The sequence below is a fragment of the Rhinolophus ferrumequinum genome, chromosome 17 (genome assembly GCF_004115265.2).
Source record: "Rhinolophus ferrumequinum isolate MPI-CBG mRhiFer1 chromosome 17, mRhiFer1_v1.p, whole genome shotgun sequence".
Classification (NCBI taxonomy): Eukaryota; Metazoa; Chordata; class Mammalia; order Chiroptera; family Rhinolophidae; genus Rhinolophus; species Rhinolophus ferrumequinum.
This window is the reverse complement of record NC_046300.1, coordinates 42,513,912-42,541,259: the sequence shown is the minus strand read 5'-3', so window position 1 is coordinate 42,541,259 and position 27,348 is coordinate 42,513,912. Positions and strand designations below refer to the sequence as shown.

General features: G+C 42.4%; 1 protein-coding gene and 1 non-coding gene across 5 annotated transcripts in view; one reads left to right on the top strand and one right to left on the bottom strand.

The window, feature by feature from the left end:
- Positions 1–2,562: 2,562 nt before the first annotated feature.
- TAMM41 (TAM41 mitochondrial translocator assembly and maintenance homolog) overlaps positions 2,563–27,348 on the bottom strand; it is an 87,666-nt gene continuing 62,880 nt past the window's right edge. Inside the window, exons 8-9 of one of the 4 annotated variants that reach the window (XM_033132812.1) lie at positions 9,415–9,510; positions 2,563–5,094 (exon numbers count right to left, since the gene is read on the bottom strand). In XM_033132812.1, the coding sequence (XP_032988703.1) occupies positions 5,087–5,094; positions 9,415–9,510 (104 nt within the window). In that variant the 3' untranslated portion in view covers positions 2,563–5,086. Of the gene's footprint in view, positions 5,095–6,864; positions 9,511–18,693; positions 18,735–22,746; positions 22,779–27,348 lie in introns of those variants that run through there. The other 3 variants (XM_033132819.1, XM_033132815.1, XM_033132816.1) reach the window with 3 other exon arrangements.
- LOC117037342 (U6 spliceosomal RNA) lies at positions 11,654–11,760 on the top strand. Its single transcript, XR_004425492.1, has one exon. It is a non-coding gene; the product is annotated as a U6 spliceosomal RNA (small nuclear RNA).

Sequence of the window (27,348 nt, the reverse complement as noted above, 5' to 3'; positions counted from 1 at the left end):
AGGCACTCACCTTAATCATGGAGGAATAGGAACATGATTTGCCCAAGTAATGCAAATGAATAATGATAGCAACAACAATACTACTGCACTTTTATAAAGAGGCTCTAGGGTTACAAAGGGTTCCCACATATCATTATCTCATTTGATCTTTATGACAACTCTGCCATCTGTATGCTGCTAAATGATTTACATTTTGGGGTCAGTGTGGAGGTCCTAAAGCTTCCTCTTTAATTTCCATCACAGCTTAGCGTGAACCTTACTCTACAGATAAATCTTGGGGACAGAAGCCCTTTTCTCATGGATGTCACCAGTCTTCGACCTTTCCAAGGATTCATCTCACTGCTTCCCTTACCTCAGCATTAGTGTGACTTCGCTCTGGCAACATGTAAGCATGATTGTTTTAGTCTGGCTGTTTTAGTTGTGCAGAAGAGAGAGACTCAAATTAACATAAGAAAAAGGGGGTGTGCTGTCAAGATGTGGACTGGAACAGGAATGCGTCTGATACATAGAATATTCACACAATGGAATATTAGCAGCCTAAACAAACGACGTACAGGGGTGACCTGCAACAATAGGAATGAATCTTGACAATAGTAAGTGAAAAAAGTAAGTTCCAAAAGGTTACATACGGCATAATGTCCTATCGGTAATGTTAAAAATAAACTGAAAAATGATTGTAGGAGTACATATACCTGCAATAAAGCTATATAAACAGGAAGGGAATGATGATGCAAGGATTCAGAATAAGGGGTACCTAGATAAGGGGACTACATGGGATGGATGGGACAGAACCATTTGGTTAGATGTAGGTTATTGTCAAGGTCTTAGTTTTTGAGTGATGGGTTTCAGGATTCACTATTAAAAATACCTACTTAAGTGATATTTGCACAACAATGTGAGTGCCACTGAACTACACATTTAAAAATGGTTAAAATAGTAAATTTTGCTATTATATTTTACCACAGTAAAAAAATATAAGAAGCTAAAGGAGAAAATGGGCAAATTTCTAAAAGCAAAAACAAGAAAAAATTTCTTAAGTAGTTAATTAAAGATGTAAAGGCAAGCTCTGCATGGACCAGTGATAAGTATGCATTTCAAACCAAGATTTTGTAGATGTACCAAAAGGTTTTTTGTTTTTGTTTTGTTTTTTTAATTAGGGAAGGGGAACAGGACTTTATTGGGGAACAGTGTGAATTTCCAGGACTTTATTGGGGAACAGTGTGTTTTTCCCAGGACCCATCAACTGCAAGTCAAGTTGTTGTCCTTTCAATCTTAGTTGTGGAGGGTGCAGCTCAGCTCCAAGTACAGTCGTTGGTTTCACTCTAGTTGCGGAGGGCACAGCTCAGTGGCTCATGTGGGAATCGAACCGGCAACCCTGTTGCTCAGAGCTCACACTCTAACCAACTGAGCCATCCGGCCACACCAAAGGTTTATTTTTTTAAAAAAATAAAAGTATGCCGGCCCGGTGGCTCAGGCGGTTAGAGCTCCATGCTCCTAACTCCGAAGGCTGCCAGTTCAATTCCCGCATGGGCCAGTGGGCTCTCAAACACAAGGTTGCAGGTTCAATTCCTCGAGTCCTGCAAGGGATGGTGGGCTCCGCCCCCTGCAACTAGCAACGGCAACTGGACCTGGAGCTGAGCTGCGCCCTCCACAACTAAGATTGAAAGGACAACAACTTGACTTGGAAAAAAGTCCTGGAAGTACACACTGTTCCCCAATAAAGTCCTGTTCCCCTTCCCCAATAAAATCTTTTAAAAAATAAAATAAAATAAAATAAAAAATAAAAGTAATCCAGAAGGAGAAACAAAGTCGGCCCTGAGTTGATCATGGTTGAAGCCAAGTGACGGGAGCAAGGAGGATTGTTACACTGTTCTGTCTACACTTGCACATTGTTTCAAAATTTTCATATCAAAACATTAAAAAGGTAAAAGGAAAAGAAAGGACAAGAGGATACTCTATGGACCATGATTCTGCCTCCTGCATGGGCCACACAGTCATTGGCCAGTCTCCTTCTGTTTCTCTGTGCGTCCTCCCCATTTAATTCTTTCTCATCTCTCCTCCAAGGAGCTTCTTCCTCACTTTGGCTCGCTTATTACTCCCTACTACCCCTTTTGGCTTTTGCTCCCACTGGTAACTGACTCCTTTCATGCCTTCACAATTCAAATTGCTGGAAGAGAGAATCTGATTCTTCTCTTTTGACTAATCCATAGAAATGGCTGCAATCTGATCTACCTTGAAGTCGTGTGTCCATGACGCTCCGTGAAGTCAGGCATGGTCCAGTGATGAGAAATGGAAAGAAATGGGGAGAGGTAGAATTACAGGGCATATAACATAGCTGCTAGCAGGGGAGAGGGGCAGTGGGACGGAACTAAGACTGATGTGACCAGTGCAACACATTGAAAGGCTCTAAGGAACTCAATTAGGTAAGAATAAGATGTTTGCTTTTCCAATTGCTCCTTAAGATTTTTTTAAGGATCTCCAATTAGTATTGTTAAAAAAAAAAAATGCCACACCAAATTTCCAATAAGTAGTTTATTTTTCAATTTGTCTTTCCATGTCCTACTTCCAAGGGGTGAATAAGGGAAACACCAATGGCTGCCAATCTGAAATGCTGGTAGTGTGCATAGACTCTTACTGTTCTCAATGCACTAACCTGTCAATGAAGAATGTCTTTTTCTACTCCATGTCCCCCTTTGCTTATGATGTGCTCACACGAATCTCCTGGTCTTCCTTTCTTCTCTTCCCTCCAACTTGTTCCACAAAGAAGGCAGAAGTTGTAGTTCAGACTCAGTCTCCAGGAGACAGCATGAACCCAGGGAAGTCATTTTACACTTCTGGGTCTAAGTCTCCATATCTGTGACGAGCTTAGACCAGATCAGGTTTAGCAAACAGGTTTCATCTTGAGCACCAACTCTGCCTGGAGCCTGTCTTCAGAAGGACTCTGGGGCTGGCCTGATGGCTCGGGTGGTTGGAGCACCGTGCTCCTAATGCGGAGGTCGCTGGTTGGATTCCCACATGGGCCAGTGAGCTGCGCCCTCTACAGCTAAGGTCCTGAACAACGGCTCTCCCTGGAGCTGGGCTGGTGGGAGTAGTCAAAGGTCTGCGTGGGCTGCTGCTGTGTGCTGCCATGGGCTACGGTGTGCTGCCATGAGCAGCCGGCAGCCAGCAGGAGCGGCCAGCAGCCGGGGAGACTGCCATGAGCTGCTGTGAGCAGCAAACCGACAACTGACTGGCGCCCGACTGCCTCAGCCAGGTGGAGCGCAAGGCTCATAATACCAGCATGGGCCAGGGAGCTGTGTCTTACACAACTAGACTGAGAAACAATGGCTTGAACCAGAGTTGGGGGGAGGCAGAAGAAGCGGGGAGGGGAAGGACTCTGAAGCCATAGGTGAGGTTCAGTTAAAAAAAAAAAGTGTCAAGATCGATTAGTAATGTCTGCTATGGGAAACGAATAGGAACTGATAAACCGGTTATTTGCCTCTTTTTTTTTTAAATCTAGAATAGCTCTAAAACTCCCTTCTAGCAATAACTTCTATCTTTTCTCATAGAGTGAGAATAGGTGAATTTCTACTTTTCTGGGGCCCAACATAACCAGTGGAAAAACTCAAATGGTCTTATTTCAATGAGAGAATACAGAAAAAGAAATGATCTAAAATCCAGATGGGTACTAGACTTATAGGGGGGGAATCACTTCATGAATTATATAAATGTCTAACCACTACTCTGTACACCTGAAACTAATATAAAATACTATAAATGTCAACTACAATTGAAAAATTAAAAAATAAGAAAGAAAAAAAGAAACGCTCTAAAATAAAAATGATACTTAACATTTAATACTTACTATGGTCCCAGCACTGTTCTAAGTGCTTTAAGACAATAATTTAATTTAAGCATTACAAGAGCCCTATGAGGTAGGGGCTGTTAATTTCCCATTAAGCAAATGAAGAAACTGAAGCATAGAGACATTAAATAACTTGTCCAAAGTTTTAAAGGCAATAAGGGTGCAATGAGAATTAAACCCTGGCAGTCTGATTCTGGAGCCATATGCTTAGCCTGTCACTTCACATCAGCTATCCCCTGGGAGCTTGCTAGTAATACAGATTCTCGCCCCCCCCCCCCCAGACCTACCACATCAGAATCTGCATTTCAGCAAACTCCCCAGATGATTCATACTCACATTACACTTTGAAAAGCATAGTCTATACCATGTTGCTTCCTGAAAGGACATTAGCTACCATTACTACATGTTGACAATATACATGTATTGTGCTAAGCATTATGCCTATATAATTGCATTTAATCCACATAAAAATCATAGAAGGGAAATCCTATAAGATTAATGAATTGATAAATGTCAATATCCTGGTTGTGCTATTGTACTTAGTTTTGCAAGATGTTACCACTGGGGAAAAGGATACAAGGGATCTCTCTGTATGACTTCTTAACATTGCACGTGAATCTACAAGTCTCTCAAACTAAAAGGTATAATTTAAAAATCCTGTGATGTAGGTTTTATTCTTCCTACTTCTACCATTGAGGAAATAGAAGATTTAAAGAGGCTAAGTAAGAAGCTCCGTTAGTAATTCAACTTAATAAATAAGTATTGAGGCCCTACTCTGTGCAAGGCCCTTTTCTACTCGTAGGCACTGGGGATATAGCAGTGAACAAACACTGCCCTTATTGAACTATCGTTCTTGTGCGGGTGGTCAGAATTCAAATCCAGAACTGGCTTGCCAAGTCCTCTGCTGCTCAGATTTCAGAGATATGGTCACCGGATCAGAACGTGGTAAATAATAGAACTATGAATGGTTAAAACATTAGCAAAATTTCTAGGCAGATGTGTACGAAAGCATCTAACAGTGCAAGGCACTCAGTCAATTCCCTTCCTTTCCTTGCAACCATCTCAGAGCCCAGAAATGAGCCTCACCTCCACTGTGACCCCACATGGATTTTCCCCTTCACCCAACTGGATAGAGTCCAGTGACAGGGCCATTGTGAGTGGTAGTAACCTAAGCCTCCAGCTGCTTGTGGAATTCGATGAACTGTGCTTGAGGGCGATGTTCCAAGGTTCGAAGAGGTACCATTAGAAACCTGTCAAAAAGTCAGTGGTGAGCATTTTTCTGAACTTCAGCTCTTTTCACAGCATGGTTCTGAATGAGTCCCCTTAAGCAAGACCAGATTTATGGCCAGAACAATGACTCAGACCTCGGATCTCTGAGTGATATCTAACACTGATCCAAAGATTGGATTTGTCCTCCCACAAGGAATTTTCCTTCAAATACTATAAGAACAATTCAGCTTGGCAATATATTTTTGCTGTTTTTCTTAGAGACAAATTTTAGTGTGCTGAGGGCTGGAGATAATAAGAGCAATTTTCCACAGAAAAAAATGTTGCAGATGCTGGATTCAAGGCTAGCTAGTGTTCAGCCACAGTTAACTTGCTACCTCTCAGACTGAATGGCTTGAGTTGGAGAACTTAGCAAAATGAGTGTGTGTTTCGCTTCTGAATGTGGACTCAACTCAAAGGACACCACTACCTCAGAGAGAAATTCTTCAAACCGAAGTTGCCATGCCTCTCTTGGCTCCAATTTCTTCTTTTGCATTCAGCTCTTAGGAGCATGTGCTATATATAGGCAGGAAGAAAGTAAACAAGGAAGGAAGGAGATCAACATTACTGGATGCCAACTACAGGCAAACACTGTGCTGAGCGTTCTCATTTAAAGCAGTGTTATCCTGTGAGGAAGACGAATGACTCCATTCTACAGATGAGAAAGTGGAGACTCAGAGGGGGTAGTACATTTGGCCTAGTGCAACTACTTGAGTAATTTAAAACCAAGATTTAAATCTGCTGGCCTAACTACTCATTCAACAATCTTAAAAATACCACTAAGTTTACCCAGGAACGACCCCTTTGACAATCTCTAAATAAATCACTGAATCTACTCTCATAGAGCTACACTTCAATTCTGAAGGGAAACATCTCCTCCTGGTTTCCTATCCCCTATGGACTGGCATGTGGAATTGGAATTTACTGGGGTTCCAACATCATTTTGGACATTGTCAAAGGATGGAGAAGCCCGTGGCAGATGAGAATTGCTAAGACTTCAGCATCAGACAGACCAGAGTTCAAACCTTGGTTCCACCATTTTCTGGCTTTATTACACTGGGTACAACCTTGGACACTGATCAAACTTCAATTTTCTCACCTATACAATGGGGATGATTCCTACTTAGAAATGTGTTTATAAGGTATATGTAGACACAGAAAGACAAATATTGTATGATCTCACTTATATGCAGAATCTAAAAAAGAAAAAAGAAGCCAAAGTCTTAGAAAAAGAGATCAGATTTGTGGTTACCAGAGAAGGGAATGGTGAGAGGACGGGGAATTGGGTGAAGATGGCCAAAAGGTACAAACTTCCAGTTATAAAATAAATGAGTACTAGAGATGTAATATATCACGTAATGATTATAGTTAACACTGTTGTAGTATAGTTGTAAGTTGTTATGAGACGAAATCCTAAGAGTTCTCATCACAAGGAAAAAAAATTTTTTTCTTTTTCTTTTTGTATCTATATGAGATGATGGATGTTAATGAAATTTATTGTGGTAATCATTTCACAATATATGTAAGTCCAATCATTGTGCTGTATACCTTAAGTTTACACAGTGCTGCATGTCAATTATAGCTCAATAAAACTGAAAGAAAAAAAAAAGAAAAAGCCCTAACTGAATTTTTTTAAATTTCAGGGTTTTAAAATTTCTTAAGTACTTTAAAAAAATATTAACATTAATCACTGTTTTTTCCACTTCATCATTCATCCTATTGAGTTTACAGCTGATTACTTAAGACAGCTTTAAAATCCAAGTCAAACTTGCTTAGACTGATGAATTCATATTCGCTTGTATATTTAAAAAAGGGGGTGTGTGGTTTTTCACAAAGATGGCACCGAAAGCAAAGAAGAATGCCCCTGCCCCTGCCAGAGCCGAAGCCAAAGCAAAGGCTTTGAAGACAAAGAAAGGCATCCACAGCCACACACAAAACAGAAGATCCGCACGTCACCCACCTATCAAAGGCCTAAGAGACTGAGGCTCCGAAGGCAGCCCAAGTATCCTCGGAAGAGCGCCCCCAGAAGAAACAAGCTTGACCACTACACCATCATCACATCCCCCTAACTTCCGAGTCAGCCATGAAGAAGACGGAAGACAACAATACACTGTGCTCATTGTGAATGTCAAGGCCAACAGCACCAGATCAAACAGGCTGTGAAGAAGCCCTATGACAGAGACAGGAGCACATCTGCCATGTTTGAAGAACTGAGTGAAAGTCAGGCTGGCTGGACTGTAGTATGTGAGGGGGAAAGAGGTTTGAGATAAAGATGGGGAAGTAGACAGGCTATAGTAAGGAATTCAGACTTTGTTCTACATGTAACACAAAGCCATTTGAGGGAATTTAGGGAAAGGAGTGACATGATTTACATTCCTAAGAGATTTTTCTGATGATCATGTAGAGAATAGACTATGGAAGGTATCTGAGTCCTTTAGGGGTTGCTATAATAAAACTACCATAGACGGCGTGGTTTAAACATTTGTTTCTCATGGTTCGACAGGCTAGGAAGTCCAAGATCAAGGCACTCAGCATACTTGGTGTCTGGTGAAGACTGGCTTTCTGCTTCTTAGATTCTCACATGGTAGAAGTGGTACGGTACCTCTCTGGGGCCTCTTATAAGAGCACTAATCCATTAATAAGGGTTCTACTCTCATGACCTAACCACTTCCCAAAGACTCCACCTCCAAATACAATCACACTGGGGATTAGGTTTCAACATATGAATTTGTGGAGGGAGGACACAGACATTCCGTCAATAGTAGGCAGGGAAATCAAAGCGAAGAGATAAATTAAGAGACTTCTATAATCTTTCAGATAAGAGAGGACAGTGGTTCAAAATAGAATAAGAGATTAATGAAAACAAGTGGACAATTTGAAATATATTTTGGAGATAGATGTACTTGTTAAGGTAATGCCAAATACTATAACAGATGACCCCCAAAACTTGGTGGTTTTCACATAAAGTCCAAAGAGGTATATTAGAAGAGCAAGTGGCTCTCCTTCAAGTGGTAACTCAGGGACCCAGAATCCTTCATTTTGTGACTCTGCCAACCCCTGGGGTCCCAGAATCCTTTGCAGGATCCTCTTTTTCTAGCAAATAGATGGAGGAGAGCATGGAGAAGGCATACATGCTTCTTAGGCACTTGGTCCTGAGTGTGGCACGTCCACTTATGTCCCGTTGATGAGAACTAGTCACATGGCTTCACCTGGGCGATGGGGAGCTAGGAAATGTAGCCCCTGAGTGGGCAGCCACTTCCCATCAACCGTTCTACACTATGGGAAGGGAGACAGATCTTTGAGGTCAGCTGACAGAATTGGCAAACTTTCTGGTGGATTACACGTAGGGGCTGAAGGAAAGTGAGACACTTAGGATGACTCCTTGGCTTTTGGCCTGAGCAAAAGCAGACGGTTGTCATTAACTGAAATGGGAAGTTGGGGGAGGAGTAGATTTATACTGGGAGCAGGGGTAGTCAAGAATTCCATTTTTGGATATATATATATATATAGTACAAGTTGCCTATGAGACATCCAAAAAGAAATATTGAAAAGGCAGTTGGGTATATGAGCTAGGACTACAGAGGAGGGGTCAGGACTGAAGACTTAAGTGTTGCATTTATTTTCCCTTTACCCAGTGGATTCTGATCCTAACACCTCCTTATACAGTGAGCCCCTCATTGCCCTTGAACTTCAGTGCATTAATTGCATCAAGCATAACTTCACTCTTTATTAGAGATAATGTTTGTAATTCTATTATTCATGAAATGATAGCTATTACTATTACATGCATTCACTCGTTCAACACCTAGTTTATTGAGTGTCTACTATGTGCTGGGTAAGTATGATTAGCAGGGAAGAAGACATAGTCTCTGCCTCATGAAGATTGCATTCTAGTAGGAGAAGATAGATAATAAACAAACAAAGAAGTACATATAGTGTGTCAGGTTCTCTGGAGAACAACAGGGCAGGGTGAATGAAGTTGGGGGCTGGCATTACTAGAAGCAGAAAGAGTCTTTAAGAAGGACTATTAGAGCATAAACTGGAAGGAAGTGGGGAATATGGGGGAAGACTGTCTATATGGGGGAAGACTGTGCCTGGCAAGTACAAAGGCTCACAGGCAGAAGAGAACCTGGCACGTTCCAAAACCAGCCAGGAGACCAGTGTGGCTGGAGTGGAGTGGGAACAGGGAAGAGTGGTAGGGGATGGTCAGAGAGGTGGGAGGTGGGCAGATCATGCAGTATCCCAAACAGGTTTTTTTCCCCCAGCTCCTTCATGTAACTGGAGAAGGAGGAAGAAAAACAAACCTATTTCTCGGTGCAGAAATCTTTGCAGAGAAAGCAATGGACAATCAAGAACTTCCCATGCAGTTCCCAAAGTGAAACATCTTCGAAGTGGAGGACCTGCAACCAAAATAAGAAAGGGTAACAGTGTCATAATATGGAGCACAGAATGCACAATTTTTCCTCCTGCAGCAGGTTTTCTTCACAGTTAATTACAGCCACATGTGAAGCACTACAAGGAAGCATTTTTAGCAAGCGCCATCAGAGACCTGGACAAACGCTTCCTATCTTTCATGCTTGGAGCAAAACCAGTTGTGTGATTAGCCCAGAAGGATGGGAACATAAAAATACTGCTATGATAAAAACTGTTTTCTGAATTTCAACTCCAAAAACGGAGCCAGAGGCCTTTTATTAGCTTGTTTTCATAAACATCAGAAGAATCTGGTTTAAATGAAAAAAATATTTTTTTTTTCAAGAAGACACGGTTTCTCTATTAAATTACCTTGCATGGTTTTCTCCTGATGTGCCCACTGTAGTGAGGACCATGAAACAAAAATAATAGCAGCGGAAGCTGGGGCTTTTATCCCTGATCTTGATCACAGTGGGACCTCATTAAACGCTGCTCGTCAATAACCATAAACATGTCAACAGGGCTTTACGGTTGATGCTCATGAAGTTGTCTTATTCAATGCTGACATCTCTGGAATTGGTCCCGTTTTCTCTGTTTTATAGGGGAATGTGTATAGTGGACATTGTCTGGGGTTTGGCTCCCCAGCATCTAGAGGTCCTTCCTATTTGGGGGAAATTCTCCATTGACTAAATCTACAGGAGCCAAGAGAAGCCACGTGGCCCCTCCCGAGCAGCCAGGAGGTAGGCAAACGACCGAGGCTCAGCCACTGGATGTTCCTATCCTCAATCTTCTTCAGAGAATGATTTGAAAGCTTGGTGGTGGCAGCAGCAAGAATCCTGGAATGGCAGTACTTGGATCAAGTGCTGAATCCAGTGCTGTGAGAGTCAGAGCTTCTACCCCCCCAGGCAGCTCTGGAGGCAGCCCTTGGCCACCCTCTCTACCTCCTGACCACTTCCTAAGTCGGGTTCTCTACCCTTCCCCTCTGTTCTTCAGCTACCCAATACCCATCCAATAAACTCCATTTCTGCTTATATTAACCAGGGAACACGTCTGCTGACCATAACTCAGAGCCTTATGTTAGTCTTAAGAAATTTGCAGACTCCCATTCATGAACAACAATTCCCCTAGACTCCCAGAGTTGACTTAGATTATTTTTGTTCTCATGTGACTCAAATAAGTATACCATAAAACTAAGTATAAACTCCTTAGAGGCTTGTAGCTTTTAAGCAACTATAAAACACAAACACATTTGCAAGCAATGCCACAAAATCAGTAATGTTGAAATTAACAGCATTAACTTACTATGGCAGATGATGTGTTGTTTCGTGAAACTACATAGCTATTAGTAATGTGAAGATGGAACTGACTGACTAATATGGGTTCATATGTTTGTTTTTTAACTACAATGGGCCACTTAATGACAGAACTTTTCTACCTCTTTTTTCCATTCAAACCATAGTGGACATTCCATTCATACAGCTTGTCTTGAAGTCATTTTCTCTTTACTTTGCATGGGCACATCATTCACAAATGAAAACTACTGATGTTCTTTTGTCATTGGGCTGGGACAATTAAAATTTTTCTACTTAGCTCCAATGTCATTGTAAATATGTACAAATGCAAATACAAGGCCTGAAAGAAGCTAGAAGGGTCATCCAGAATACCAAATATTTGTTTCAATGATTTTTTTTTTAATTGGGGAATATTGGGGAACAGTGTGTTTCTCCAGGGCCCATCAGTTCCAAGTCGTTGTCCTTCATTCTAGTTGTGGGGGGCGCAGCTCACTGGCCCATGTGGGAATCGAACCAGCATCCCTGTTGTTCAGAGCTTGCGCTCCAACCAACTGAGCCATCCGGCCTCCCTCAATGATTTTTTTAAAAGATTAACATCAATAATACTAAATTTTGAAAATTCTCAGAGAAAACTCATAAATTCCTAAAAATACATTTGTAAACTCCAATTTCAGAAATCATGACAAAGTAGTTAGGGGTGTAAGCTTTATAGTTAAAAACAATCCTGGTTTTGAATCCTAACCTCACCGTTGAATAATCTTGGTATCTTGAGCAAGTTATTTGATCTCTCTGTGACTTAACAATTATTGTTCTGTAAACGGGAACAATAATACCCTTCTTTGTGCTCACTTCAGCAGTACATATACTAAAATTGGAATGATACAGAGAAGATTAGCATGGCCCCTGTGCAAGGATGACACACAAATTTGTGAAATGTTCTATGTTTTTTCAAACAAGAAGTGTATTGGCAAGGATGTGGAGAAAAGGGTCCTTCGTGCACTGCTGGTGGGATTGCAAATTGGTGCAGCCACTATGGAAAACAGTATGGAGGTCCCTCAAAAAATTAAAAATAAAACTACATTATGATGCAGCAATTCCCCTTCTGGGCATTTATCCTAAGAAATCCAAAACACTAATTCGCAAAAGTATATGCACCCCTATGTTCATTGCAGCAATAGCCAAGATATAGAAGCAACCTAAGGGTCCATCGATAGACAATTGGTGGTACATACGAGTATATACAATGGAATGTTACTTGGTCATAAAAAAGAATGAAATCTTACCATTTGCAACAACATGGATGAACCCTGTGGGTCTTGTGCTAAGTGAAATAAGTCACACAGAGAAAGACAAATACCATATGATCTCACATGTGGAATCTAAAAAGCAAAATATATGAACAAACAAAACAAAAACAGACTCATAAATACAGAGAACTGATGGTTGCCAGATGGAGGTGAGAGGGTGGGGGCCTGGGTGAAAAAGGTGAAGAGATTAAGAAGTACAAATTGGCAGCTACAAAATAGTTACGGGGTTGTAAAATACAGCCTAGGGAATATAGTTAATAATATTGTAATAACTATGTATGGTGCCTGGTGGATACTAGACCTATTGGGGGGATTACTTCATAAATTATATAAATGTCTAGCCACTATGCTGTACACCTGAAAGTAATATAATATTGAATGTCACCTGTAATTGAAAAATAAAAAATATTAAAAAAATAATACCCATCTTTTAGGATAGTTGTATGAAACAAAATGATTGTGTAGCTATTCAATAAATGGTATTAATTATTGTTTCTGATGTCCTAATTGACATTCAGATTGGTTAATATATTTTTGTCCCAGTTCATACGACCAGTTGGTCACAGAGACAAAGCTGGACCCCAGATCCTCTCAACACTTAGCCCTTTGCTCTTTACGCGATCTGCGCTGAGCAGTGTGTGCTGCCTCCGGGGGGCAGCTGCAGACGGGTCAGGGCTGTGCTCAGAGGCAGCTGCTGTTTCTGAGGGATTTACACTCTGCAGGAAATCTCTCAGTCCCCAGGTTGATTCCATTGATGATTCTTCTTAAAAAAATAAGAAATAAAAACTGATCACATTATTCCCCTACCTGAAAACTCCTATGTCCTGTTCCTTATACCTGTGGTTCTCTAAATGGGGTCCCCTGATCCTCAGGGACTTGTTAGAAATGCACATGCAAATTCTCAGGCCCCATATCAGACATCCTTAATCAGAAACTCTGAGGAGGTGGGGGACACAAGCTGCCTTTTAACAAGAGCCACAGATGATCCTGACACGAGAAAGTCTGAGAACCACTGCTTTATAGGACCAAGTCCAAACGTAGGACGGCATTCAAGGCTCCTCCTGTTCTGGTCTCAGCCTACTTTTCTAGCCTCTTCTAACACTCCTGCAAATACCTTATGCTCCAACACCATTAGACTTTACTCTGTTTTAAACATGACAGGCCCTTTTACACCTTGGTACATGCAGTGCAGTTTCCTGAATTGAGTAATTTCTTCAAAAGGTTCCTCTCTGAAGGCTTCCATGGTTGCATCAAGGCTGAATGTGTGGCTCTGATGCCTTTATGTCATGCTTCATTACACACACAGGCAGTTACCACGATATATGGTCACTAACTAGTTACATGCTTGCCTCCACACCTAGATTACAAGAGCCTTGTGTTTGAGACATCTGGTTACCAGTCATTATCCATTGTCTCCTAGTCCCAACAAGAGACTCTTGATTTCCCAGCTCCCTTGCAGCTAGGAGTGGTCCATGAGATGCAAACGGAAGCTGATGGGTGCAGCTCCCAGGAGAGTTCCCTAAGGGGACTCGGGGAGCTTGCCAATTCAGCAATTCAGTGCAGGTCCCCTGCTGCTCTGTCTTCTTCCTCCTTACGTGACGTGTCGTGAGCTGCAATGTCCACCTTGCAACTATGGGGTAAACTTGAGGATGTGCTAAGAATGGTGGAGCAAAAAGATAGTAGGAGCCTGGGACATCAGTGACATTGCGAGGCCACTGAACCAACTCTGGAACTTTGTCCCCAGTCTTCAGGTTACATGATACCAAAATAGATCCTTTTCTTATTGGAACCATGGTTTTTTCCCCCAGGGTTTGACAATGCAGTTTCTCAAAGGCAGGGCCGTCTTATTCATGGCTGAATCTACTGCCTGGCACGGTGCCTGACCCATAGCACATGCTTAATAAATGCATGTGGTAGGAATGAAAGAACAAATCCTTATTATTTCTGCTGCAAGAAGAACCAGAGCTCATATATTGGGCCAAAAATCGCCTTCCTGGAAAGTCTGGGAAACCACATCAGATTTAAAAATAAAAAGACAGATCTTTTAAATTTTATTTTAAATTAAAATGTCACAGTTGTAACTTAAACCAGGATAACATTATCCTACCATTGGACAGAAAATAGGTGCTAAACGAAGACATGTGTCACTCCTGCTTAAAATCCCTCAATAGTTCCCCACAGCTCTTAAAATAAAGTCCTAAATCCCTAGTGTTTTCTGGCTTCCCGCTGCCTCTTTTTCTTGATTTTTTATAATAATTGTACATTCACATGTCATTATAATAAATAATACAGAGAGACCCCATGTACCCTCTGCCCACTTTCCTCCAATGCTAACATCTTGTAAAACTATAGTATAATATTATAACCAGGGCATTGTCATTGATACAATCCACCACTCTTATTCAGAGTTCCTAGTTTTATTTGTACTCATTTATGTGCATGTGTGTGTGTGTTTAGTTCTATAACATTTTATCATGTGTGTAGGTCCCTGAATCCACCTCCAGTCAAGATGTAGAACGTGTTATCTATTGCTATGATCACACTCACCTCCCTCCTGCTATGCCCTCTCTCTCCATCTGTGACCCCTGGCAACCAACACTTTATCCGTTTCTAAAATTTTGTCATTTCAAAATGTTATATAAACGGAATAGCACAGTTTGCAATCTTTTGGGATTGGCTTCTTTCACTCAGCATGATTCCCAGGAGATCCAACCAAGTTGTTTTACGTATCAATAGTCCATTCCTTTTATTGCTGAGTAATACTCCACGGTACAGATGGACCAGAGTTTAACCATTCACCTGTTAAAGGACATCTGCACTCTTTCCAGCTTGGGGCTGTTACAAATAAAGCTGCTATGAACATTCTTGTACAAGTTTTTGTGTGAACATGCCCACTGCTTTTGAACCCTTTTCCGTGATTGGGGAGTTCGCTCCTTTATGAGTCCTGCCTACTGAAGATAGAAGCCAGAAAAACTCATTTTTCCAACGTGCATCTGGGGAGCTCAGGCTCTGTCCATCAGATAGCCATGTGAGACTCTGTTAGAAGTGGGCTATGTGAAGAAGCAAGCTCTCCAGAGAATCCATTTTTAAAACAAGGATGAGAACAGAGGAAACCAGCTTTGGTGGGGGTAGCCATGATGGAGGTTTGGGTGTCTGTGTCACTGTAGCCAGGGAGCTCCCGTGACCATACCAGCAGGGTGGTAGCAATGGGGTCTTTGCTAAAGGTCCTGTGGGGTGGTTTGGGCATTGTTTATGGTCCCGTGGGTTCCAAACCCCACTCTCTGGCCCTCTTGGAGATAGGAACTACCTAATATTCTTTTCCAAATTTATTTTCTGCTTACATAAACTTGAGTGGATTCCATTGTTTGCAACTAAGAACTCTAAGCACTCTCCCTTTCCAGCCTCATGTCTAGTCATTCCTTATACTCAGTGCTCCAGCTATCCTAAACTACTCAGTTTCCCAAATATAACTGACTGGCATTGCGTGCTTCCTTTGTTATGGTGCTTGTTACATTGTATTAGTATCACCTATTTACTTATCCGTCTCCCTCTAGGAACTGTAAGCCTGATATTCCCCAGTCTCTATCACGCTTCTACTGCCCTTAGTATATGCTAAGTGCATATTCAAATACTTGCTTATCTTTATCTCTGATAAGAACCGTGCTTGTGACCAGTACTATTATGACCACTTCACCCTCTGAACTAAAGCTTCCTCAGCTATCAAATGGAAAAACATGGCTAAGAGAAGGGCAGTTTTAAAACTAGTGGCATCAATAAACAAGCAAACAACCTGATTACAAAACGGGCAAAGGTCTTTGATATTTCTCCAAAGAAGATATACAAATTGCGAATAACCACAGGAAAACATGAAATGCTCAACATCACTAAACATTAAAGTAATGCAAATAAAACACACAGTGAGCGACCACTTCACACCTATTAGGATAGTTGCTATCAAAAAAACCAGAGAACAGTAAGTATTGGCAAAGATGTGGAAAAATTGGAGCCCTTGTGCAGTCAGTGGGAATGTAAAATGGTATAGCTGTTATGGAAAACATATGGTAATTCCTCAAAACGTTAAAAATAGAACTACCATCTGATCCAGCAACCTCACTTCTGGGTATAGACCAAAAAGAACTGAAAGTAGGGATTCAAGGTATGCCCATGTTCATAGCAGCATTATTTGCAAGTCAAAAGGAGGAAGCAACCCAAGTATCCATTGATGGATGAATAGATAAACAAATACGGTATGTAAATACAATGGAATATTATTCAACCTTCAAAAGGAAGGCAATTCTGACAGACGCTATACCATGGAGGAACCTTGAGGACATTATGCTAAGTGAAATAAGTCAGACACAAAAGACAAATTCTGATTTCACTTATATGAGGTAGCTAGAGTATTAAAATTCATAGAGACAGCACATGGGATGGTGGTTGCCAGGGACTAGGGGAATCCTATATTCATATACCTTTGGTCCCTGCCACTAAGGCCTGTTTCCTTTGTTTTACAATGATTAGGATCCCCAGGAGAGCCCCTGAATTCTGTACAACTCCAACCTACATAGGGAAGACATAGGGAAGCCAGTCCATTGTTTCTACAGTTGGTCAGGATCTGCTAGCAGATATGTTTTCCTCTTTAAGCAATTTATTCCTTTTTACTGACAGTTGTGTTCAGTGCACATCAAGTCCATAATACGAGAAGTTACTATGAATCAAAGCATAAATACACAAACACAATGTACAAGCCCAAACAGATGTACACAGACCAGACATGAAGCACAGGGAGTGGTCATTCATACCCATCGTACCTTGAATTCTGTCGGATCTGCTTGTTCCCATGTTGCTTTCTAAAGATGGCAAGAACTGACTTTGGTTGTTAAGACTACTGTGGCCCTATTGGATACTGGAACATCTTAGCATCGATGTGTGTCCATGTGAACAGAAGGTTTCATGGAGTGTCTATTTCTAAAAAGGTTTCTCTATATTGAGGCAGTTGTAAAACATCTGCAGTTGATCCTTGAGCAATATGGGTTTGAACTGAACGGGTCTACTTCCACATGGATTGTTTTCGACAAACACCTGCAGTATTTTTGAGCTGCAGTTGGGAGTCTGCAGAAGTGAAGGCCGACTGTATGTGTTGATCTGCCCCATTTTATATAAAGGACTTGAGCATCTACAGATTGTGGTATCTGCAGAGGGTCCTGAAACCAATTCCCTGTGGATACTGAGGAACAACTGCTGTAGTTATGTTTTGAGGGAGTCAAAACATTTTCAAATGTGTGGGTCAGCATCCCTAACCCCTGCATTGTTCAGGCATCAACTGTGCTTTCCAGAATCAAGCCCACTTTTGGTTTCGGACGCTCTTAGACCCACGTTCTAACCATCTGAAAATACCAACTGATTGTGGCAGACATTCTGATTGTGACTTAGACTCGCATCCTAACTCAGTAAAATCTGTTGAAAATTTTTGATGTCAACAAACTAAAGTCCAGTTCACTCTCAACTCACCAGATGTACAGGTTAAGATACTAGTTGTGTAGGTCAAGACTCTTTTTCATCCATAAGAATTGATTTTCTTGTGGAATGAAAGCATCCGGAGAGAATTATCTCAGACAGGGCTTGCTCCCAATGACCTACCTGTCACATGGAGGCCCTAGTAACTCTCTCTCTCTCTCTCTCTCTCTCTCTCTCTCTCTCTCTCTCTCTCTCTCTCTCTCTCTCTCTCTCTCTCTCACACACACACACACACACACACACACACACACACACAGTTCTCTTTCCCATGGGACCTGATTTATCTGCAGGCCCCATGCTCTGCTTTTGTGGTAGCAAAACGGCAATCACAGATCCAGGTCACATACTCTCACCACAACATCCAGAGGGAGAGAAAGGGTCTTTTCCAGAAGTTTCCAAAAGAGACTTAACTCAGGAGCCTGAGCAAGCATCTCCTTGGATGTCGTTGGTTATGTCCAGCCCTGAGCCGAATGCTGTAGAAGGCAAGTACCTCACCGTGACCAGTAATCACTGCTCTAGTGGGATCAGTCTCCCCAAACCACGTGGTTGAGAATGGGGCAGAATGAATTCCCCACAGAACAATCAGAGCAGTGTTGGTAGAAGATGGGGGTAGACCCTGGAAGGCAACCAGCACATTTCCTTCTGAGCTTCCTCTACACTTTGAACTGACCAGCTCAACCCCGGAGTGTCCATTCAGGACGTTGAGTACTGAAACTGTCTTCTGCATTTGCCACTGTTGCTCCTACTTGAAATGCCTTGCTTTAAATGTTCTCGACGCTGGCTATCATCTGAGTACATCAAAGTGGAGAATCTTCCACTTACCCAGGGCATTCCGATTTGATGGGTATGAGGTTGGCGCAGGGGCAGGCATCTGTACATTTACAAAACATCTCGAGTTGACTTTGATGCAAGCAGCCTCAACTGAGAACCACTGCACTAGCCTGCTGTGACATCACCCCCTCCGGGTCCACTCCTTCATTCCTCAAGTATTAACTGAGTGTGTACTAGGCGCTTGACACTCAGGTCGGTGTTGAGCATACACAGATGAACAAGGAAGGCAAGCTCATTGTCCTTACGGAGCTTTTATTTTAGTGAGGGCTGTGGAGAGAAGCAAATAAACAAGAAAATGGTCCAAAGATTCTGGTGCTATGAACCATAAAGGAAATAAATCGGGATGAAGTGATAAGAGGAATAGAAAACGACCCTAGAGAGGATGGTCAAAAATGGCCACCCTGCATTGTTCACAGTAGCCAAGATATGGAAACAACCTAAATGTTCATTAATGGATGAATGACTAAAGATGCAGTATAGGGACACAGTGGAATACTAGTCAGCCTTTAAAAAGAAGGAAATCCTGCCATTTTCAACAACATGGGTGGACCTGGAGGATTATGCTATATGAAACAAGCCAAACATCGAAAGACAAATAATGTGTGAATCCACTTAAATGAGGAATCTAAAACAGTCAAACTTACAGAAGGAGGGAGTAGAATGGTGGTTGACGGGGACTGGGGAGAGGAGGAATTAGGTGAGTGATGGTCAAAGAGCCCATAGTTTCGGTTATGCAAGATAAATAATTTCTGGGGATCTATCAGTATCATACAGCATAGTGCCATAGCTAACAATATGTATTTTATACTTAAAATTTGCTAAAAGAGTAGCTCTTATGTTAAGTGTTCTTACCCCCCACACAAAAATAATGTTCTTACCCCACACACAAAAATAACTGTTAAGACAGGGGATTGTAATGGTGGTACTATATATCTTCTATTTTGAGATTTGGATCTCTGGTATAATTTGATTTAACAAGCATAATTTAGCTTGGGACTTTTTGAAAGCTTTTCTTTCTCCACTTCCTTTCCACCAGGACTTAATGATTCTGCTTGCTGAACGCTTACTCTGCAGACCAGTTTCAATGTTTCTGGTTACTTCGGGCCCAATGCTGGCCCTGTGACTTGGGAGAGGATTTGCATCTGTACAGGATCCGCTCCTGGCTCCCACTTAAATCTACATAACATATGCAAAGGTTTTGATAACCAGCTTAACTGCACCTTCCGCCACCCCAATGGACAAAGCCAAACTTAATAGATAATTCCACTACAGGCCAAAGCGATTTACATCCTGGTTAGAAAATATAAAACTTGAGACCAAACAAAGACTCCATGCAGTAGTTTGCAGCAGACTCTGCCCAGCCGGCCCTCCTCTTACTTTAGTAAATCGTCTTTGTCTATTTCTACTTGCCTGGTGAATGTTTTCATGGCCGACGAGTGAGCAGCCACAACAATAACAAGGGGGCAGAGGAAGCTTTGGGAGGTGACGGATACGGATACATTTACCGCCTTGATGCTGCTGATGGTTTCACAAGTGTACATTTTCCCCCAAACTCATCAAGTTGTATACATTACATCCGTACAGCTTTTTACATGTCAGTCATACTTCAATAAAGTGGTTTAAAAAAAATGGCTGTCCTGGAAGGTGGAGAACTTCAGGAGCAGACCTAAAACAGGAATGTTCTTCGTGCCCCTGAGGAAAGAGGACGGTCATGCGTTGGACCTGAGTAAGGAAGCTCGTGAGATGAGGAGATAAAATAGGCAGGGCCAGATCACTCTGGGCCCTGTGGGCAGCCAGAGAGAGTTCAGATTTTTTCTCAGTGCTACAGGAAGCCTCACATGCTCCGAAGCTTGTTTGTCTTTTTTCGTGAGCTGCTTTTTCTCTACCTGCCATTGTAAGAGTTGCTGTTCTCCCAGCCTCTTTCCCTGGCCTCTTGTTCTCATTCTACCTGGGGGAATCTTGATTGCTGTCAGTTGACAATCAAACACAGGCTGCACCCTCCACCTGTCCATCCCATAGGTTCTTCAAATTTGTACAAAGCTCTCCACTCCCTATCTCTCTAGCTCGGCTAATAACACTACCAGCTACCCAGACATCCAACCCAGAAAGCTGAGTGCCATTGTGGGTCCCTCCCTCTCACTCACCTCCGACAGCCAATCAATAACTATTTATTTATTTATTTATTTATTTATTTATTTATTTATTTATTTATTTAAAGATTTTATTGGACTTTATTGGGGAACAGTGTGTACTTCCAGGACTTTTTTCCAAGTCAAGTTGTTGTCCTTTCAGTCTTAGTTGTGGAGGGCGCAGCTCAGCTCCAGGTCCAGTTGCCGTTGCTAGTTGCAGGGAGCACAGCCCACCATCCCTTACGGGAGTCGAACCGGCAACCTTGTGGTTGAGAGCCCACTGGCCCATGTGGGAATCGAACCGGCAGCCTTCGGAGTTAGGAGCATGGAGCTCCAACCACCTGAGCCACCGGGCCGGCCCAATAATTAATTTTTAAAAATCTTCCTTAAATCTCTCTTTTCCTAACCATCCTGCCGAATCCAGATGGCAGTCCCAAACCAGATGACCACAGCTCCTCCCTGGGTAGCTGCAACAGCCCCCTAATCTGTCCCCTCCCCAGTCTTATTCCCCTCAAATGTGCTGTCCTCACTGACCACCAGTGTACTTGTTAAAATGTTAAATCCGCTCAGCATGAACCTGGGAAAGTCCAAACTCTTGCTCCTGGGGTGGTGGAATGCACTTTTCCTCCTTTCTTTTCATTCCTCACCCGGTATTCCTGGCCTTGGCAGGTGTCTAAACTAGCATAACAAAAGGAAGCCTTGGGAATGGGAGTCAAGGTGCAGAAGGAGATGAGAGTCAGCATAACAATCAACATAAGAGATATGCAAAGACGGTCGGTATCTCCAATTTGATGAGAAGTCTGCGACTTGTAGAAGCCTCTCCAACTTAACAGCTTCAAGCCATTTCTCTCCAATGGATCCAGGTAGAAAGTACAAAGAGTGGGATATTGGGGAGGGAACATGAAAAAACTAAGGGGATGCAGGAGCCATGGGGAGAGAGAAGAGGGGAGGGGCGGGGAGGGGAGGGGAGGGGAGGGGAGGGGAGGGGAGGGGAGGGGAGGGGAGGAGAGGGAAGGTGAGAAGTTTTGTTTCCCAGGGGCTCTGAGAGGATTTCGCCGTGGTCAGAGGACACACTCTCACCTGCTCAGGAAGGCAGCGGGAAGGAAATCAGCTGAGAAGCGCCTCAGAGTACTCTGAGCACTTTGGATCCTGTCAGGTGGGAATGTTCACTAGACCCTGACTAGAAGTATCATTTAATGTGCCCTTATGACCGACGGACATGTACTCGGTGACCAACACTGGGATTGCTTGATGATGTACCCCTCCTCTCACTATTGAGGGGTCACCATGCTGCAAAAGACCCTCCCCCCACACACCTCTCCTGTCTCATCTTTCACCTTTCGCAGAATGACTGCTGCCCTCCTGTACGCGCCTCCTTGCTCATATTTCTCCAGTATGCCATGCGGTTCTCACTCCCTGCAATGCTTTCAACCCATACAATAACACTCTCCTGCCCATCTCCTGGCTACTGTCTATATTTATCCTTACCACGGACATCAGATGTTTGTGTATTACATAATAAGGAGGAAAGCCATGTTGGGGCATCACACAGTCCTGGATTAAAATTCCAGCTTCACTGGTTACTCGCAGTGAGACCTTAGCAACCATTTCGTCTGTCTTAGTATCAGTAAGATAGAGTAATGATCACTTCCTGGCGGGTTTTTCTGAGGCTCAAATGGACTTCAAGTGCCCAGCACATAGTAGGTACTCAATAAATGTTAGCTCTTTCTTGCCCTTGAGATACTCAGAAAGTGTTGTTCAAGTTCTAGAGTCATGAACAGCTACTGTTGGTGGGACGCTGCCAACAGGATCTGCTAGTACTGCCTTTGCTTTCTTCCTTGACCTCTCTCTTCACTGGTGAACTTGAGTGTGATTCTCCTTTATTATGTATGGGAAGTGATGCATTTTCCACGCCGAGTAATCAGCAGGCGCTATCATTTACGGAGTGTCTCCTCTGTGCCTGGCATTCACTAGGTGCTTTCCAGGGAGCCTCTTGGTTAATATTCACCATGATTCTTGGGGGGTCAGTAGTATTAATCACATATTCTATATGTGTCCAAATCAAGGTTCTGAGATGTTAAATAATTTTCCTGAAGTCACACAGCCAGTAATTGATAGCGTCAAGACAGAAATCCAGTCTTCCAGATTCCAAAGCCCATGTCTTTTCAAACAGACCACATTTCTTCTCATGAAAAATACAATAGAATAATAATAATAGTAACAACAACAACAACAATAATAATAATAGAAATAGTTAACACTTCATGATACCTAATTTGCTGGGGAAAATTATAACTCTGTACATGTATTAATTTAACTCTGTAAACATCCTATGAAAGTAGCTACTATTACTGGTACTATTATTATCCCATTTTACTAAAGCATAAAGAGGTTAAATAACTTGCCCAAATCACTAAGCTGAATCTGTTTGTATATATAATACGTTATGAAACACTGCAGTCTTCAATCTGTCTTCGTTCTTCAATGAGCATAAGATCCACGATCAAAAGAGAAAAAGTGGGAAAGTTTTACCTACCTTGATGTACTAGAGGGATGCTGGCTGTTATGTTGAAATTAAAGTGAGGGGAGTCTCTGAGTGTACTCAAGGTTTGAAAGCCAGCAAGTTAAGGCACTGTTCTCCTGGACCTCGCCTGTGCAGTGTAGGCCATCAATCACTCCAGAAGAGCAGACTAGATACTGAGGGTCACATGGCGGGTGAAAGAACTGGGAGACTGAAGTTTGTCACCTATCCCTGGAGACCTACAGAATCATCAGCCTTACAAAGATGATTAGCAGCCCAAGAGCGCAAGGACAGACTCTTCCAACCAGCAAACAGAGCCGGTAACGTGCGCAACCCCTCGGGAGTGTGTCACCATGATGTCACCTTGTTTATTATCCCCCACACGGGAATCAGGCCCCACTGGGGCTTGATTAACTGCCAGCCACAGACAGCAAAATGACAATGCTTTTTAACTTATTCTACACACCATCAGGAGCTCCTCGTCTAAAGGTCACTCCAAAGTAAATCATAGGGTTGTTTAATCTTTGCTCTGATTCTGCGATTTAGAAGCAATTCTGTGTCACTTCCCTTCAATCACAGGGTGTGTCACCACTTAAACGCAGTGTGAAAATCATTCATGTAGACAACATGTATTCGTTGAAGTCTCTTATATGTGCATTCACTAAGTAGGTGCTCAGGACATGTTGGTGAGTAAGAATGATAAGGTCCCAATGGGTTAGGAACTGAGTCTAACTGGCAAGGGGGACACTTAAGAAACAATCAGGGTTCTATTAGGAGTTTTTCAAAGAGGTGTACAGACAGCCCTGGGAGCATACAACGGGGGTCCCAACTCAGTCTCCGGAGGGAGGGCAGAGGATGCTTCCCTGCAGAACGGATGTCTAACTGAGGCCCGGATGTTGAGGAGGAGTGAGGCAGGTAAAAGAAGGAAAGAACAGCATTATGAAGGCAGGAGACAGCAAAACCCAAGGAATGAAGGCCATTCCAGGTACCTCAAGGATAGAGAGCAAGAGGGAGAACACCACAAGGAGAGGCAGGACAGCTGCGCTGGCTGGGCACATCACATAGGACTTTGTAGGCCCGGTGAGAATGCTAAAGGTTTCGGGGCTTTTTGTCTTTTAAAGGCAATAGAAATATCCAAGGATTTTACAGAGGGAGGGAGGTGATCATATCAGCAGTGTGGAGAGTGTACGCAGAGGCAAAAGGGGAGATGGGTACACCAGGTGAGAGGCTACCGCAGCCACGAAGGTGAGAAAAATAAAGGTGTCTTGGGCTAGGATTGATGTAGTGGGAATGAAGAGAACTGAATGGGTGGGAGAGCTATCTAAGATTGAAAATTAGCAGGATCTGGTGAGGTTAAAGAGTGCAATGATAGAAAAGCAATTATTTTTCATCTTTCTCATAAAAATTATTCGTTAGGGATTCACCGGCAGCAGCTCAGTTTTACTCTACTCCCTTCTATAGTAGCTAAGTGGAAGGGGTGATCACCTCTTTTGGCAAACACTTATGGGCATCTTCCTGTGCCAAACACTGTAGTAGGCACCGAGAATACAAACACAAGTGTGACACAATCTCTATTTTGAAGTGGTATAGTGGAAAGCATATTGGAACAGGAAGACATGGGTTCAAATTCCTGTATCACTACTTCCTGGGAAAATCTGATTAAACTACTTTAAAGTTTCAGAGCCTCAGTTTCCTCATCGTAACATGGGGATAAAAATACCTAACTTCCAGAATTGGTATGTGGATTAATGAAAAAATGTATGGAAAACAGGTGCAGTGTGTGGCTCAATAAATATTCATTCCTCCTAACCCAGTCCAGCTCTTCCACCTTCCAGGTTTAAGCATCGAGACGAAAACCAAATTCTATAAATCAGGTTGAAGAAAACATTCCTCAGTAGAAAACACACACAGAGATGAGTAACCTAATAATAATATTTTCAGAACACACAATTGTAGTCATTCTGGATGGGCAAGTTGCTGCCCTTTCTGGAAGCTTTTCAATTTACCTTCATTGCCAAACAAAGCTTGTTTTCCTCCCTATATTGCAAGCACTTGCCACCTCCTCCCCCCAAAGCTAGGACACCAGCCTACTGCCATTTCTGACAACCCAAAAGCTCATGAGTATAACATTCCAAGACGTGCTGAAGAGTTCCTCGTGGCATTCCTAAAAGCAACCTAACGTTTCCTCCTGAGTCCAACCTCCAACTGAATTAGGAGCTTTCTTTTCTTTCCTTCCTTAACACTTTGCTGTCAATGATTTTATTTTTTTGTGTTTTCAGCATTTGCTTCTTTTTCATATCCATTTTTTTCATTTCTCCCCATTTTTATTTTATTTTTCCAGTTTTATTGAGAAATAACTGACATACCATTTTTTATTTTTAAACATCTTCTCCTTTTATGAAAAATAGATGCTATTTCTCCGTCTATCCCTTAGGGAACTGTAAACATAATCATCTTAAAGTCAGCTTCATGCTGCTTTATTATTTTCATTTGATCAGGAATGAATGCAGCTCTTCATTGTTGATTTGGTTTGGCTCTGTGTGCTGGCACTGATTTTCCTTATAGACTTTGGGGTTCTGGTTTGCACATTCATGGTGAAGGCACATTTCCCCTCTTGACCACCCCAGTCTCTCTGCTGCATTCCTTCTTCCCTGTCCAGCAGTTTCTACATGCCTCCATCAGGCTCCTCAGGCTCCTAGATCAGAATTAAGTATTACGTTGGTGCCTTGGGCACCATTCAATTTTGGGTTCTCCGCATATATCTGGGAAATGCAAATCCAGGCACCACGTCACTGGAAAGTCTGGCCCAAGTCTTGCTTTTCCATCTCCCAGGGAACATACCTTTATAAACCATAGGTCCAAATATCTGACAGTTGCAGATTTCTTAGCCTTCTTTCACAGGTGGAAGTTATGTGCGTGCAAGTGTGTGTGCATGTGTGTAAACGAAAAGAACACTCTTTCCCAGCCCCATGTCAAGTAGAGCGCCTGAGTCTGGCCTTTCACCATGCTTGGTGCCCCTGTCATTCCTTTTACTACACAAAAGCCTGATTCCTGGTCACCTCTGCCTGCTTCTTCACCCAGAGCCCTGCGGGCCCATTGATCACTCAGGCATGTGTTTCATGTTTTCTACACAGAAATATGTATTATATTTTTTTACCGTGGTTACATTTTTCTCTTTCTCATTTAATACTTATCTACCATGTTATATATTTGGAGCAGGGAAAGCCTCAAAGCATAACCTTGTGACACCATCTTGATCAGAAACCTCCCAGATCCTCTGCGCATGCCTGTTGGCCCACTTGTTACGTGGTGTCATAAGCATTTTTACCACTGACTCCACTGCTTGCCCAAAGTCATAGGTCAAGTTGCGGAGCCAGGATGTGAACATCAGTCTACTGACTTATCTAGAACACCGAGGAATACAGCCCGTTCATCGCCCCATCGCCAGTGCCTTGCACGGGGTCTGGCACAAAAAATAGGTGCTCACGTAATAGTTTTTGAGTGACAACTTTAGGTTCCCATTCCTGTCTTTTAGATTTAGGATAATCTTCCTTTTTCCCCGCTAAGCCAATACGGTATCCCAGTATCTCTCTCTTTAGAAATGCAAGGTCAATGAACACCTAATTTGTACCTATTCTGCCTTTCCTGTGCCCAAGGCAAACATCACAATCGGTCAGAGAACCCTTATTGCCTGGACCTTGCTGCGTAACCTCCTAACCTAGCGCTATTAATTGGTGAGCATTTGCCCTCCCAGCGTAGACACAAATTTCTCTTTTACCAACTGAAGGCCCTAAAGCTCTTGAAAGACAAAACACAGAAGCATCACAGATTTGAGGTCCTCTTCTATTCCAGAATTTTTACTTCCCCCTCTAATTTTGGCCTAACATGTGAAAAACAAACACATCTAGAAATTATACAATTCTGTGATCCTAGGTTGTCTGTAAATATACCACACTGAGAACATTACCTATAATTTCCTATGATAGTATCTTCCATTTGAATAAAATTCACTTTTTCTCTTACTTAATTTCACACCAAACAGTGAGGTGGGTTTTATTATTCATTTCTTACAGATGAGGAGCCTGAAGCACAGAGAGGTTAAGTGGTTTGGCTAAAGTCACACAATACGTAAGAGGCAGAACCTGTACCTAAACCCAGATCTTTTCATTTCTAGTCACAGTATATTAGCACTATTTCTTTTGTCCCATTGTTTTTCTAAAACAACATTTTA